General features: G+C 37.2%; 1 protein-coding gene across 14 annotated transcripts in view; it reads left to right on the top strand.

The window, feature by feature from the left end:
• Positions 1 to 1633: 1633 nt before the first annotated feature.
• The window catches only part of Trip12 (thyroid hormone receptor interactor 12), a 93297-nt gene continuing 79416 nt past the window's right edge, over positions 1634 to 15514 (top strand). For all 14 annotated transcript variants that reach the window (XM_055617041.1, XM_055617043.1, XM_055617042.1 and 11 more), the window contains exon 1: positions 1634 to 1776. In XM_055617041.1, coding sequence (XP_055473016.1) covers positions 1679 to 1776 — 98 coding nt within the window. In that variant the 5' untranslated portion in view covers positions 1634 to 1678. The remainder of the gene's footprint in view (positions 1777 to 15514) is intronic.

Consider the following 15514-nt stretch of genomic DNA (forward strand, 5'->3'; position numbering starts at 1 on the left):
CCCCCCTGAGACAGGGTTTCTCTGTGTCTAGCCCTGACTGACCTAGAACTCACTTTGCAGACCAGGCTAGCCTTGAGCTTACAGAGCTCTGCCTGCATCTACCTCCCAGGTGCTGGGATTAAAGGCGTGCACCACCATGTCCAGCTGTACACAGGCATTGACAAAGTAGCCCAGGCTGGCCTGAAGTCACTGTATAATAGAGAGACTGAATTTGAACGTAATCCTTGTTGCTAGGTTTGAGGTATCATGCTTGGGTAGTCATTTGAATTTTTTGATAGTTTGCTAAGTAAGGATAAACAGTTCTTTTGTGTGGAATTGGGTCAAATTATAACTCGGCCACTTTTATTCCTATCACAGTTAAAAAAAAGTTCCAAATCCACTTAACAGATTTAGTTATGATCCAGCAGTATCCAGGGTGGGGTGGCAGTTAGCCTGTATAAAGTCAGAGATCATTTGTTTCCCTTGTATAGATGGCAAATTTATTTAGAGGCTTTACAAAAATTGGACTTTGTGAGGTGGTTCATTCTTGTTGTCATAGTACTATGTTAGTGGAAACAGGATCCCAGCTTAGAGGCCAAGCTGTATGTATATATAGCAATCTGTCTCAGAAACAACAGAAAATGAAAGATTTGGTTTATGATTTAATTTTTTGAGATAGGTTCTCACTATGTAGTTTTGGCTGGCCTGGAACTCAGTATATAATATAGTCCTCAAACTCACAGAGATGCTTTCCTCTAATTCTCTGTCCCTCCCCCCCACTGAAAATTAATATGCGGGCCACCATACCTGACTTGGATTTATGTGAACTGTTACTCTTTGATTAAAGTATAGGCTTAAAAATTATGTGTAGGTGTGTATCTATCTGTATGTGATTATGTGCAAGTGAGTGAAGATGCTTTTGGAGGCCAGGGTAGTTGGATTCACTGGACAGTTGTGAACTGCCTTACACTTGATGGGAGCCAAATTCCAGTCTATGGGAAGAGCAGTAACTGGTCTATAGTGAACAGCTTGTTTTGGGAAACATCTTCTGCACCAGTCTTTGTTTTTTTTGTGTGTGTGTTTTGTTTTTTGTTTTTTTTTTTAAGTTTTTTTATTCCATAAATTACAACTTTGCAAATTTGATTTCCTAACAAGATCTGGTACAACTTCAGGATATCTGGGATTGTTGCTTCATTTAATATAATGAATGGCCTTCACATTGCTATTAAGATACTGCAATTTTAGTTTCCATTGTTGCTGTAACCGTAGAACCATAAAGTTTATTATTCTTAACATTTATTTACTTGTGTGTCTGTGTGCCCATATGAATGACGGTCAGAGGGCAGATGCTAATTCTCCTGGTGGGGCTCGGGGATCAAACTCAGACTTGGCAGCAAGTACTTTGACTTGGTGAGCCCTTTTTCCAGCCCCGAAGTTTCTATTTATTATGTATGCTTGCACCTAAGGAGGCTAACTGAAGGCATTGGATCCACTGAGCTGGATGAGCAACAAGTGCTCCTAACCACTAAGCCATCACTCTAGCCTCCTCTCTTGACATTCATAGTCAAGTTACACAGTGTAATAAGGCAGTAGCTTTTCCACATTTCTGTTGTATCTAATTAGACTTTTCTTTCTCCTTTTCCTTTTCAGTGAATGGTAGTGTCTAGAAAGGGTATGTCCCTTCAAGAGAGAGGTGCCAATGTCCAACCGGCCTAATAACAATCCAGGGGGGTCACTGCGACGTTCACAGAGGAACACTGCCGGGGCCCAACCACAAGACGACTCAATAGGAGGAAGGTATGTATTTCATGGTAATCTGAAAAGGAATTGGGAATAAAATACAAAACAAACCCCAAAATGAACAAAACCAAATTAAAAAAAACTTCATTATGAGGACTAAAACATTACAGTATGGGTTATTTCCCTAATTTCTGAGCACAGTAGGACAGAAGATTTAAGTGATTCTTAAGTCTTTCCCCCAAATAAGTTAGGCCCCTCTAAATTCAATTCCCAGTCACTGACATGAAGGCCCTACTTTAAGGTTGTTAGCATATGTATGTTATGTTTTGTTTGTCCTTTATATTTGCTTAACACATGTTGCAACATGTCTTTAATGTGTTTAAGCCATTTGGGACCCTTCAGTACACCTTGACTTACTGATCTTTATTGAGCAGAAGTTTTATTTTAAGCACTTAGGGTTTGACAACTCAGCCTGAAGATGGTGGTGGTGGTGGTGGTGCGAGGACTAAACTAGTCTTCCCTGTGGGTTCGTGTGAACACTGAACTAGGAGCGTGTGAGATGCTTTGGTAGCACGCCAGCTCTCTGATTTTGTGCTCTGCGCTTGATCTTTTTAATTGGAATTGTTTTATGTAAGGTATTATGAAGAGTAACATAGTTTCTTGAAAGTGAAATTCTGTGTCTGATTTAGACACGGACTGTCATTGTTTATAAAGTACTCAGAAATAGTGAAACATAGTTCTCTAATCTAGTGATATCAGTGATTAGCTTGAAATGGGTCCGTGAATTCTATTTTTTTTTAGAATGGTTTCCTAAATTAACAATTTGAGGCAGTCATGTACATTGGAAAATCATTAAAAGAAATTGAAATGTCAAATGTAAGTAATGAATAATTTGTCCTGTTGCCTATAAGTAGTTAATAGGAATGGTCTTTGAACCGGGACAGCTTTGTGTGTTAGTTATGCCTCTGCCATAAAATTTGGAATTCTTTGGGTTAGGGTTACAGGGAACTCTAGTTACTTGGTCTTCTTAAATGGGTCCGTCTGTTTCTTGGAGTTGCTGGTTACCTTTAAGTACTATAATGTCAAACTTAATGTTACACTTAGTAGAGAGTTCTTGTTTTTCTACATTCAGCATCAGAAACAGCCATATTTAAGCTTTATGCTGATGGTTAAAAAATAGCACCTTTCATTAATTTGAATCACATTAACTTTCTGAGAATTTAGTGCTAATATCTATGTGTCATTTCTTGTTCTTTATTTTGTTTCATTTTTTTGAGACAAGGTTTTTTTCTGTATCCCTGGCTGTCAGAGATCCTCCTGCCACTGCCTCCTTGAGTGCTGGGATCGAAGGCGTGTGCCACCATGCTAGGATTAAATTCTCAGAAATCCCTCCTGCCTCTTGAGTGCTGGGATTAAAGACATGCTAGTTCATTTCACACATTATTAAAAATGGAAAATTTTGAAGTTTTCAGCATTTAGCAACATTAGGATTTAAGTCCTAACAAAATACGTAAGTCCCCATGCCCAGTTTTGAGATATGGATAAATGTAATTATGATGAGACAGGGAATATACAAAAGCAAAAGAAAAAAATATTCTACAATCCACTTAAAATGCTTGGCATTTTATTGACCTGGGCATATTGTCAATCTTTTTTAAATTGTAAGTACATGTGTTTATATGTTCATACAAGTTAGATCTTTTGAACAACTGTAGTTACACATTTTTAGTACATAAACTGTCAGCATTTTGAGTTAATACAAGAGCATTGCTTCTAATATCTATAGCAGTATTTTGTCTGTTTGGTACATCGGTGTTCTATACAATTTGTTTCTTACAGTACTATGTTTATAACTGATTGGTTTGAACATGGTCTCATTTCCTGTATGCTCAGTACTGTGGAGGGAGGGCAGGGAAAACATCCAAATTTGATCCCTTCTTGGGCCACAGAGCAAATTCAGGGGCAGCCTGGGCTATGCAGTTAGACCTTATCTCACATTCTCCCAAAAGTTAGAAACAAATGAAGTAATTAAATCCTGCAAGTAGGATTGTGTTGGTTTAAGTAACCTTATAAAGATGTAATAAATGGAATTCCACTAGATTATGGAATGGCATATTTCTAATTTAAACATTAAGAAAATAGTTGGTTATTGTGTATATGTGTATGATCTGTGTATGTATAGATGAGAGGACAACTTTGTGACATCCTTTCTATCCTTCTATCTTTGCATGTGTTACAGGAATCAAACTCAGGTTGTTAGACTTGAGTGTGTCACATACTTTTACCTGACACACCCTATCTGTGGCCCCCATTTGTTTTTAATGCAATTTTTTATTTGTTTTATTTAGTTACTTTTTATTCTTTTAAAATTAAGTGCTTATGTATGTGTCTGCATAGGAATTTATGTAGGTGCCCTTGGAGTTCAGAAGTGGGTGTCAGATTTATAGATGGTTGTAAATTTTGTGATGTGCGTGGTAGAAATTGTCCCTTGTTCTTGGTGCTGGGAACTGTCCTCAAGAGCAGCAAATGTTTTTAACTCTCCAGCCCTAAGGGAATGTGTCCTGTGCTCCCTTTTGAAGAAAAATAATAAAAAAAATTTAATTCTTTGAAAATGATGGGAAACATGCATGGATTTTTTTTTTTTTTTTTTTGTTATAGCTTTGCTATAATTTATTTATTTATTTATTTATTTTTTGGTAAAAGTAATTTACGTTTTTAAAAAGTATTTCTATGAACTTTTCTTTTTTTTCTTTTTCCTTTTTTCAAGACAGGATTTCTCTGCATAGCCTTGGCTGTCTTGGACTGGCTTTGGTAGACCAGGCTGGCCTTGAACTTACAGTCTCATAGCCATCTGAGTGCTTCTGCCTCCCTTCTTGGTGGGATTAAAGGTGTGTGTCACCGCACCCTGATTTCTGTGGATGTTTTTGTCTGCATGTGTGACTGTTCACCATGTGTGCCTGATGCCCAGGGAAGCCAGAAGAGGGTATCAGGCACTCTGGAACTAGACTTGCAGATTGTTGTGAGCCACTATGTGGGTGCCGATTATCTGAAAGTACAGCCATTGCTTTTGATGACCAAACTATTTTTCCAGCTGATGCTCTCACAATTTTTAACCTTTAACAGGCATGTTAAGTTTCTTGTAAAGCTTTGTTTTGTTCCAGAACTGTGTATGCATAGTGCTTTTCTAGCCTTGGTTTGGATTCCCCAGTACCGTGTGAACTGGACAAGCTGTATATCTTACAATCCTAGTAAATAAAGCTTGGAAGTTCAGGATCATCATCTTCTATCACATAACAAATTCATGATATCCTATTTCCAAAGAAAAATTTCTTCACAGAAGTAGTAAACAAAAGGTGTCCTACTTAGTTAACTAAGATTAGTATCATATTCATCCTTTCTTATGTCATTACATCTAGTTTTAAGCATATCTGTGTTCAGCTGTAGTATAGCGAGTTAGTACTGAAACATAGGATTTATTTTCTAGTTTTTAATATGTATAACTATAAACATAATCAAAGAAACAACATTAGGCCAAAAGGACCTTTTTTTTTTTTTTTTTTTTTTTAATGAAAACTGACCTGTTGCCATCCCCATCTTGATTCTTATGCTGGTAGTAGAATCTCAGCTGGAAAGAAATTGAGTGTGTTCTCATCACATCCCAGACCATGCTCTCTTTAACAGTTATCTAATCTTGAGAATATTTCTCCAGTGGTTTTTGTGTGGGAGAGGATTGACCTTAATTGGGACAGAACAATTGCAGTTGTGGTTTGAAGGTGACTCTGTGTGTGTGTGTGTGTGTGTGTGTGTGTGTGTGTGTGTGTGTGTATTTTTGAGTGTAAATGTACTAATGGAGGGCAGAAGAGGGTGTCGGGTCTCTTAGAGTTGCATTTTTACAGGTGGTTGTGAACTGCTGAAAGTGTAATTCCAAAAAGAGTCTTGTGCTCTTTTTTCGTTTGTGTGCTTTTTGCGTTTTGCTTTTTTTTTTTTGAGATGGTGTTTCTCTTTGGCTATCCTCGAACTCTGTAGACTAGGATGGTCTTGAACTCACAAGAGATCTGCTTGCCTCTGCCTTCCAAGTGCTAGGATTGTGATTATGCTCTTAACTTTTGAGTCATCTCTCCAGCCCAGGAACAGTGGACTTGTAAATGTGTGTTGATAAAGATCTAAGGAGTGAAATGATGATAACAATTAATAGTACTCACAGCAGTACTAAATTGGCATGTTTTACACTTAAAACCTTTTTCTTTTTAGTTGAGACTCAGGGAAACTGTTAAATGTGGAAGGTAGCTCAATCTGATACAGCTAGTTTGTATTCAAGATGTGATTATTTAGACTGCTTGATTTTATAGTCATTTGAATTATCAACCTGTTTTAACTGCAGAGACCTCTTGGTCCCAATGATGAAAGACTTAAAGGAGGCTATTGAGTACTTATGATCAAAGAATATTGTCATTCAGCTTAGCACTTAACTGGTAGGTTTTTCTCCTTGGGTTTTTTTTTTTTCGGGGGGAGGGTGTTGTTTGTTTTTCTGAGACAGGGTTTCTCTGTGTGCCTTGGCTGTCCTGGAACTGTCTGTAGACCTGGCTGCCCTCACACTCACAGAGATCCACCTGTCTCTGCTTCTGCCTCCCTGAGTCCTGGGATTAAAGGCCTGCATTATTACCATTACCTGGCTATCTCTTAGAATTTTAAAATTTGGGTTTCAGTTTGCTGTTTTTTGTATAGGATTAACCTGCCACTGTTGTGTAGTCTCCTTCTAGTTTACCTTCCCTCCTCCCAAATCAAGACTACCTTTCAAGCTGTGGCTCTATTTCATTATTATTTACCTTTTCACTTGGTCAACAAGACTTATTTATTTAGTACAGGCTGGCACCATTTTGAATCCCTTTGCCATAGCTTCCTGAATGCTGGGATTATAGGCATGTGTCAGTAGGCTGTGGTTAGTAACTTATGTAACCTTTTCTTTTTACTTTAAGGTTCATCTTTATTTTGTGTCTTTTGTTTTGTTTTGTTTTATTTTGCTAGCATCTTTATTTTGTGTCTTTTTGTTTTGTTTTATTTTGCTACCATGTATATATGTGTTGCACATATATGCCTTTCAGAGGCCAGGAGAAGGTGTCAGAACCCCTGGAACTAGAGTTTTAGAGGTGGTTGTAATCTTCCATATAGATGCTTGGGAAATGACTCCTGGGTCCTCATCAACAACCAGCAGTTGCTCTTAACTGGGCCTTCACTTCAGTCCCCTTTACCCTTTTAAAAGAATAATAATTTGCACTCATTCCTAAGATAAAGGAAAATACTGTCTTCTGACCGTTTCCTTTTATTCTCACATCTTTCATTGCTGTCTGTAATAAACTAGACATCTTATTCCTATTATTTTTCTTTTTCTCTTTTCTCTGAGTTTTTGGATGATAGCTGATCTGTTCCTCTTTTTTCTATTTTCTTTTTCTTCCTTAGGGGAAAAAAAAAACAAACAAAAAACTTCCTTCCACTGCTTCTCTGTTGGCTTGTTCTCAGGGATACTTCTAGCATTTTCCACTTCTAGCACAGGTATTTGTAGGCTATCCCTTCCCTCTTGGCCATGCAGTATAATTTTAATTGTACTGTGTGCTTTCACCTGTTTTCTCAATGGGCAGTGGTGGGATTAGGTGAACTTTTATAGCAACTTTGCTTAAAATTGTGTCAGTGATCATTTTTACTGTAAAAATATGAATGGAGACTGCAAAATGGGAAGATACAGGACGATAAGATCATTTTAGTTTTAGCACTGAGGTAACCATGGTTGTAGTTTTTTCCATGTCTTTTTACTGCCTTTTTTAATACCTGAATTTTTAGCATAAAGTAGTACAGTAGGAGTATAGACTTAGAGTGACCAGTTACTCTCACTGAGTCTGTACTTTCCAGGATTCTATAATATTCCACATGAGAATTTGAAATGCCAACATGATTTTTCTATGATTTGAAATCCCATGATTGGAGATTCTAGTGCCCCTCCCCACCTCCTAAAGGTTTTTTATTTTGATTTTTTTTCTATGAAAGAATGGTTATGTCTATTATTACATTTACGTGATGTTATGTTTTTATTCCTGAAAATGTATTTATAAACTCTAAGGATATGAATATATTGGTGACTTTCACAGATTGTTAAAGATTGGTTTAGTTTATAATCCTATTTGTGCACACCCATTGGGTTTCATGTAGTTAAGGTTTTCTCGGTATTGATTAGCAGAATATTTGATTATGCAGTGCTGGGGATTGAACTTTGGACCTTGTGAATGCCGAGAAAGCATTCTGTTAACTTAGCAACAAGCTCCATCCCCAAGCATTGCGGAAAAAAGGGGCACATTGGCAAAAGTTAGCCTTTTTGAGAGTTGTGAGTTGAGCATCTTGCTATATATTGGCCAGATTTATATCGTTTGTCTTAATTTCTTCTTTTTAAAATTTATTTATTAATATTCATGCAGTATCCTGTCTGCTTGTAAGCCAGCAGGCCAGAAGAGGGTGCCAGATTTCATCATAGATGGTTAACCACAATGTGGTTGCTTGGACTTGAACTCAGGAACTTTAGAAGAATAGCCAGAGCTTAAGTCTTAACCTCTGAGCCATCTCTCCAGCTCCTGCTTGTCTTAATTTCAAAGGTGCTTGTTACATAATTGTAGCTCCTCATGGAAGATTATTACCTTACTGGTTTGTGTGTGTGTGTGTTTTTTTTTTAAAGATTTATTTATTATGTATACAGTATTCTGCCTGCATGTACACCTGCACACCAGAAGGCACCAGATCTCATCATAGATGGTTGTGAGCTACCATGTGGTTGCTAGGGATTGAATTCATTAAGTCCATTCCTATTTGTTGTCCCTTCCTCAAATGAAGAATAGCTTTTTTTTTTTTTTTTTTTTTTTTTTCTGAGTTCTTTTATGGTTTGATTTTTACAATGTTTGAATCCAATCTATCTTACCCTTATTTAGAAATTGGTCTTACAAAATTTTAATAATTACTTGATGTTTGATATTTTTCAGGACTTTAAACTTTAACACTTTAAAGATTTTTAAGGATAGCAAGTTGGCTTAGCAAGAAGAGGTGTTTGCTGCCATGTATGATGAGCTTTGTCTATTTCGTGGACTTGTCTTGGTGTAATAATGAAACTGACCCCCAAATGTTGTCCTCTGATCTCCACATTTGCATCTTGGCATACGCATGCCTGCATGCATACTCAAAAATACGTGTAAAACTTTTAAGGAAAGATTTTGTTTGTTACGTAGAAACAACATTGGCTTACATTTGGATTTTTGTCTTTGAAATATAGTTCAGAATATAGCTATTTGCACCTGTGTATCCAGTATCCTGTCTTGCTGTTTTTATCCTTTGTTAACTTAAATATTTACCCCTGTTTTTTTCAATCTGAATTTGTTTACTGATGATCACACACTCTACAGAATTTAAGTTTTCTTCCAGGATTGGACAGATTGTTTCAATGGAAACATTTTGCGTGTTCTGTAATGTTTGTGTCTTGAATTTTTTTTTTTTTTTAGAACTTTATAGAATCAAAAGTTTATAATATAAAAGTTCATAACTTTTATTTTGTGGCATTAGGAATTGAACTTAGAGTTTTGGCACAGACTAGTAGGTAAGCACTGTGCCACTGATTGACATCTATGGTCCCAAAAGAATAAAAATTAGTTCAGATGGGCACGCAAAACCAAAATTAAATTTGTGCCTGGTGTGGTGGTGCATGCCTAAAATCCTAGCACTTGGAGGGCAGAGAGGCAGGCATCTCTCTGTTAGATCAAGGCCAGCCTCGTCTACAGAGTGAGTCTAAAATAGCCATGGTTACTCAGAAAAACCCTGTCCCGAAAAAGAAACAAACAAAAAACCCAAAAACAAATAAAAAAGAGTGTGCTTATATTAAAATTTTGACGTTTCAACTTGTTTTGTGTTAGTTTTTTCAATTTACATTACTATAATCAAGAAAAGTAACTTTAATTGTTCTGTTCATGTTGTCTCAAAGTGATGAAGGTTAATCTTCATTGTCAGTTTGCTAGACTAGAGTCATTTAGGAGATATGGCAAGGCACACTTTTTACTGAGAAAAGCTCTGCTGCAACCCCCAAAGAAAGTAGTACCATCTTATGTGCTGGGGTCCTCAGATAATAAAGGGGAAATGGAAGAAATCTAGTCTAGTGTTGACATTCTTTTTTCTCTACTTACTGTCTTGAGTGCCACATGATTCCTCTTCTGTGGTATATGCCTGTTCATGTCCAGTTGGCCCCGTGACTGTGGGCTAAGTGCTCTGCAATGCTGAGCGACTATACATTTTTCTTTGTTTATGGATTTCTTAAAGTTACTTGATCACAACAAGCAGTCTGTTTTTGCATATTTTGTTTCCTTCTGTATATCTAGACTTCTGAAATGGGTGTTTAATTTGCTTAACTGACATTTAAAAAAATTATTACATAAAAATTAAATCCTAGTCCTTTCTTGGAGAGGAATAAGGAAGTTTTAGGTTTGGCAAGATGGGATTTGTACATACAGTAGGTAAATGAGATAATACCCAGTATAAAATCTAGACTTGAGTTCTCTTAAGTCTTGCAATTTTATAGATATTAAGTAAAGTATAAGACGGTATTGACTTAATCTTTATAAAATATATATATATTTTTAATAAGAGGACATTAGCTTAGTTTGTGACTGGTTCTTTTTTTTTTTAAGAGGATATTACACGATAGTCTTGTTAATTTTCACTAGCTGTATGAGACACATTATCATGCTATAGATTGCAAAATCTATAGCTGCCGATACAGTTGCTTCATTTAAATGTCCTATACTTTTACATTATATTCATATAATGGATTCAATAATTCAGTAACCAATTCAATAATTACTCCTTTAAAAAAATACATTTATTTCTGTGTGTCTTTTAGTGTGTTGACGGTAAATCAGAGGAAAACTTTCTGAAGTTGGTTCTCTCTGCCACCATGTGAGTCCTGAATCTCAAACACAGGTTGTCACATTTGGTGGCAGGTGCCTTTACTCACTGAGCCATCTTTCAGCCCCCAGATTTTCATTTTAATGTAGTATATTCTCTCTTCCAGTGTCAAATTCTGCAGAAACCTCAGAGCACATTTTCTCTTTACACTTTTATTACAGTAACATGTTGGGGGTCCCTAGGATCTGCAGGCAAACTCATCTGTTTGTCCTTTTCTGTTTGTTCATCTATTATTATTTTTCTGATACTCTCTACCAAGTTATTTTAAGCCAGTAACTGAGTGTTACTATACATTCACTTCTTTTCCTTTGTCCCTTTTAGCATTGTTCTCAAATAGAGCAGGTTCTCTTTGCTTTAAATTGTTTAAAAACATAACATGTATCATATGCCTGTAATTCAACTTCAGAAAGCTGAGACAGGAGGATCATGAGTAACAGGACTGCCTGGGCTATGTAGTAAGTGTGTACTTGGAAAAACAAGGTGGGCAGAGTTGGTATACACCCTTTAGCACCTGGGGAGGCAGAGGCAGGTGGATTTCTGTGAATTAGTTAAGGCCAGCCTGGTCCATAGAGCAAGTTCCAGGAGAAACCCTGTATTGAAAAAAAAAAACAAACAAACAAACAAAAAAAAAAAACAAAAAAGAAAATAATTGGAGCCTTTTTACAGTCGTGGTTTTGTTTTATCAAACATCTCTTATCATAGCAGCCCTTCTCCTTTCAGTGGTTTCTCATTCATCTTGAGTGGTTGTTACTGTTCTTTCTGTTAACTAGATTCCTTCTAATTTTAGCTGACCATTGCCTAGCCTTTGGTCAAAATTAAGAGAAATTACAAGACTTTATGTTCACATGAACATCTGAACTAAATTGTGAAAAACTGTATTTTTTAATTTAATTTTTTGCTTCTTTGTTTTGATGGCAAAGGTATAAAGATGTGATTGTAAAGTTACTACCTGGTGTATTGATTGCTTCCTGTGGTCAGACAGAAAAGCAGAGTTAGACTGTATCAGTTTTGACAAGTTTCACTTTGGCAGGGCTCTTGAGCAATGGTGACTTCTTGCTTTTTTCTGTTCACTTTTCTACACATGAAATACAACCCATCAGTGTTATGATATCTTGATTCCTTTTTTTTTTAAAACATTGATTAGCACATTTTTTTAAATATATATTTTATTTATTTATTTATTATGTATACAATGTTCTATCTGCATATACACTTGCATGCTAGAAGAAGACACTGGATCTTATTATAGATGGTTGTGAGCCACCATGTGGTTGCTGGGAATTGAACTCAGGACCTCTGGAAGAGCAGCCAGTGCTCTTAACCTCTGAGCCATTTCTCCAGCCCGATATCTTGATTCTTAATGAACATTAGTGTCTTCCAAATTTTACATTCTCTACTTTTTTTTCCTAAAAGATTCCTCCTCCTTACTGTGTGTGTATGTGTGTGTGTGTGTGCGTGTCTGCGTGTCTGCGTGTCTGCTTGCCTGCTTGCCTGACTGTCTGACTGTCTGACTGTCTGACTTTCTGTCCCCATTGAGGGCAGGAGAAGAATGTCAGATCCCTTGGTGCTGGGAATATCTGTGGTTGCCATGTGGATGGATTCTAGGAAGGAATGAACCTTTTGATGATGGAGTCATCTCTAGCTACATCAAGCTCTTTTTTTCATACGATTTTTTGCTCATTTTGTTTGAAGCTATAACTTCCATCATATTTGGGCAGAGGGAAATTTTATGAGGACATTTCAGTGCTTTCTTTTTGAAACAGGGTTTTTTTTGTAGCCTATATTGGTCAAAAGTTGCTATGTGCTGATCATGACCATGAATTTCTGATTCTTCCGCTCGCTGCTTGTTCTGGCTTGAGCAACTTTTAAAAGCAATTATTGCCAGTGTTGGCTTAGTAACTTGTGCTTGTGCTTAGTAGATTTAGTCCGTAGAAGTAAATTTGACTGCTAAAATTACCCAGTTTAAGCCTGGAGTTTTACATGAGTTTACACCTTCAAAATTAAATTGATAGTGGTGAGAGGAATAATCTATCTTGTCTTGGGGCTGAGAAGCAAGATTTATAATGTTTGCCTTGGTCACTGCCAGAAAGAGGCCACTATTCTCCAGTTGGAAATGCAAATATTTGAAAGCCCCACCTTCACCTGAACCCTCTGCAGCTGGATATTGAACCCAGTGCTTTCAGTATGTTAGGAAAGTAGTGTACTATTGAGTAACATTCTTAACTCAAAAACAACTTTAAAAATGTATGTGCATGGTTGTTTTGCCTGCATGTATATCTGAGTGAATGCTGGATCCCCTGGAACTGGAATTTAGACAGTTGTGAGCGGCATTGTGTTGGGAATTGAACCTAGGGCCTCTGGAAGAGCAGCCAGTGCTTTTAACTGCTGAGCCCTCTTTCTAGCCCCAACCATTTTATTCTTAATGGTATTATTATAAAGTTTTTATGGGACACAAAAAATAGTATCCATATATTTCTTGGTTAACTATATCTTGGTAAAATTGAGTTAAAAAACCATATCATTAACATATTGAGAAACCTCCATCTTTTATTGAGGAAGTACTTTGATCATTTCTCATTTTCTCTTTTCTCCCCCAAGACAGGTTCTCTCTGTGTAGCCCTGGCTGTCCTGGATTTCACTCTATAGACCAGGCTGGCCTTGAACTCAGAGGCCTCTGCCTCCCAAATGCTGGGATTAAAGGCAAGTCACCATGGGCATTCACATTCTCTGTTTCCCTCGTTTCTCTGAGACAGGGTTTTTCTTTGTAGCCCTGGCCATCCTGGAACTCAACTTCATAGACCAGGCTGGCCTATGAACTCACAGAGATAGATCCATCTGCCTCCTCTGCTTCCCGAGTGCTGGGATTAAAGTTGTGGGCCATCACGCCCAGCCATTTCTCATTCTTAACAGTGGTCCATATTCAAAATTCCTTTGTATGTAAGGTTCAGTGTGATTGAATTGGTGTTTTCTTGCATACCATCTCCTTTTTAATGTACAATTAAGGATCAAGTACTAGAATTGGTAGGAACAATTAGTCAGAGATGCAGGCCTTTTATTTTGTTCAGTGTCTCCTCTTGAAAATTTTTGCAAATCAAATAATCAGGCACCTTTCTTACCCAGAGAGACCTCTCTTCTTACTTAAGAAAATGGGAACCCAGCCTCCTCGGTATCATTTGAAGATTAGGGTTAGGTTAGATAATATATTTAGTCATTGTAATAGATATTTACCCAGGCTGTGTAACAGTCATAGTAATTCATGAGGTGGTGAGCTCTGTCAGCACCAAATACATCAGCTGTCAATTTTTCATTGTTACGGTGTTTTTTCCCTTTCCCCTGGGGCTATGAAAAATTTGGGAGTGAAACTAAGGATAGCTATAAGGTTCCAGCATCTTAGAGACTTTCTTTTCCTGTTATTTGCTAAGCAGCATGTGGACTTTTGTAAATTCTTACCTCTACTTTTGGCTATCGACTGAATTCCTCTTTGATTGCTGTTTGTTCTTTAGAAGCAGGCTCGAAGCTGGATATTTTGCAAAGCCTGTATTTTCTTGCTAGAGGTAACTTGTATGTTTTTTTTGGGGGGGGGGAACTTAAATATAGAACACCTAATAGATTGAATGTTTTATGAGACTGACCTCTTTGAGGACAAAGACCAGACTTATTACCATATTTGTCCTGTCATGAATTGCACATAAATTGGTAGTGAGTAAACCCAGTATACTTACTGAACTAAGTTAGTATAGTTAATTCTCAACTCTGCCAGATACAGGTTTTCCTGTCATCAATCATTAGTGTATATCATAGGATCTGCCTTTATTATGCCTTAATACTTTTCCCCCTTCCCAGACAGGGTCTCACTATGTAGCCCCAGCTGGTTTCTAACTCAGAGATCTACCTCACCTGCTTGTGAGTGCTGGGATTAAAGGCATGCACCACCATACCCTTTAGTGTGTTAGAATGAGTTATTTATATAAAATATTTGCTTACCCACTGTTTAAAAACACTATTATCATGTCTTAGCATTTTACAGAAATAAAAATAAGCAGAAAGAAAACCAGTGCCAAGTAACATTTAGATACGTAAATGTTTGGCTGTTGATGTTACATTAGTTTATTCATGTGTTGGCATCTGTGAGGAATGTGGCAGTACAAACATAGATTTCAGTGCCTTAAGTAGGGCTGTAGTAGACAGAAAGTAAGTTCTGTTGCTTCATTTGCAGTTTTGGAAATTTATGTATAAAAACTGTAAAACACTATTTTCCATGTATTTCACTGCCACATGTTTAGAGTACTTTATTTTTTTAATTCATTTATTTTATTATACCTTTATGTATTTACTAGTGAGACTGTTATATATTGATCAGGGAATGGTTCTTTGTTTTTCTTTTAGTTTTGCAGTACTGTGGATGGACACAGTTTTGCAGTACTGTGGATGGACACCATGGCCTTCATATGCTTGGCAAGCACTTCATTGTTTACCACACCACACTCAGCTCCGAGACACTGATTTCTGTATTGTGTGCTAACTTCTCCTCCTAGCCTACACTTGTAAGATGACAATAGGATCACTGTTATCCAGTGTCTATCTCTAGGGACAGTATTATTGCTATCTAGAAAACATTTCTTCTTTGTCTGCTTTGGCTTTTGTATTTATTGTGCATTATGTGTATACCTGTGCCTGTGTGTTGCTTGCTTTTCTTTGTGTGTGTGTGTGTGTGTGTGTGTGTGTGTGTGAGAGAGAGAGAGAGAGAGAGAGAGAGAGAGGGAGGGAGGGAGGGAGAGAGAGAGAGAGAGGGAGGGAGGGAGGGAGGGAG

The sequence above is a fragment of the Psammomys obesus genome, unplaced genomic scaffold (genome assembly GCF_907164565.1).
Source record: "Psammomys obesus unplaced genomic scaffold, mPsaObe1.curated_primary_1811, whole genome shotgun sequence".
Taxonomy (NCBI): Eukaryota; Metazoa; Chordata; class Mammalia; order Rodentia; family Muridae; genus Psammomys; species Psammomys obesus.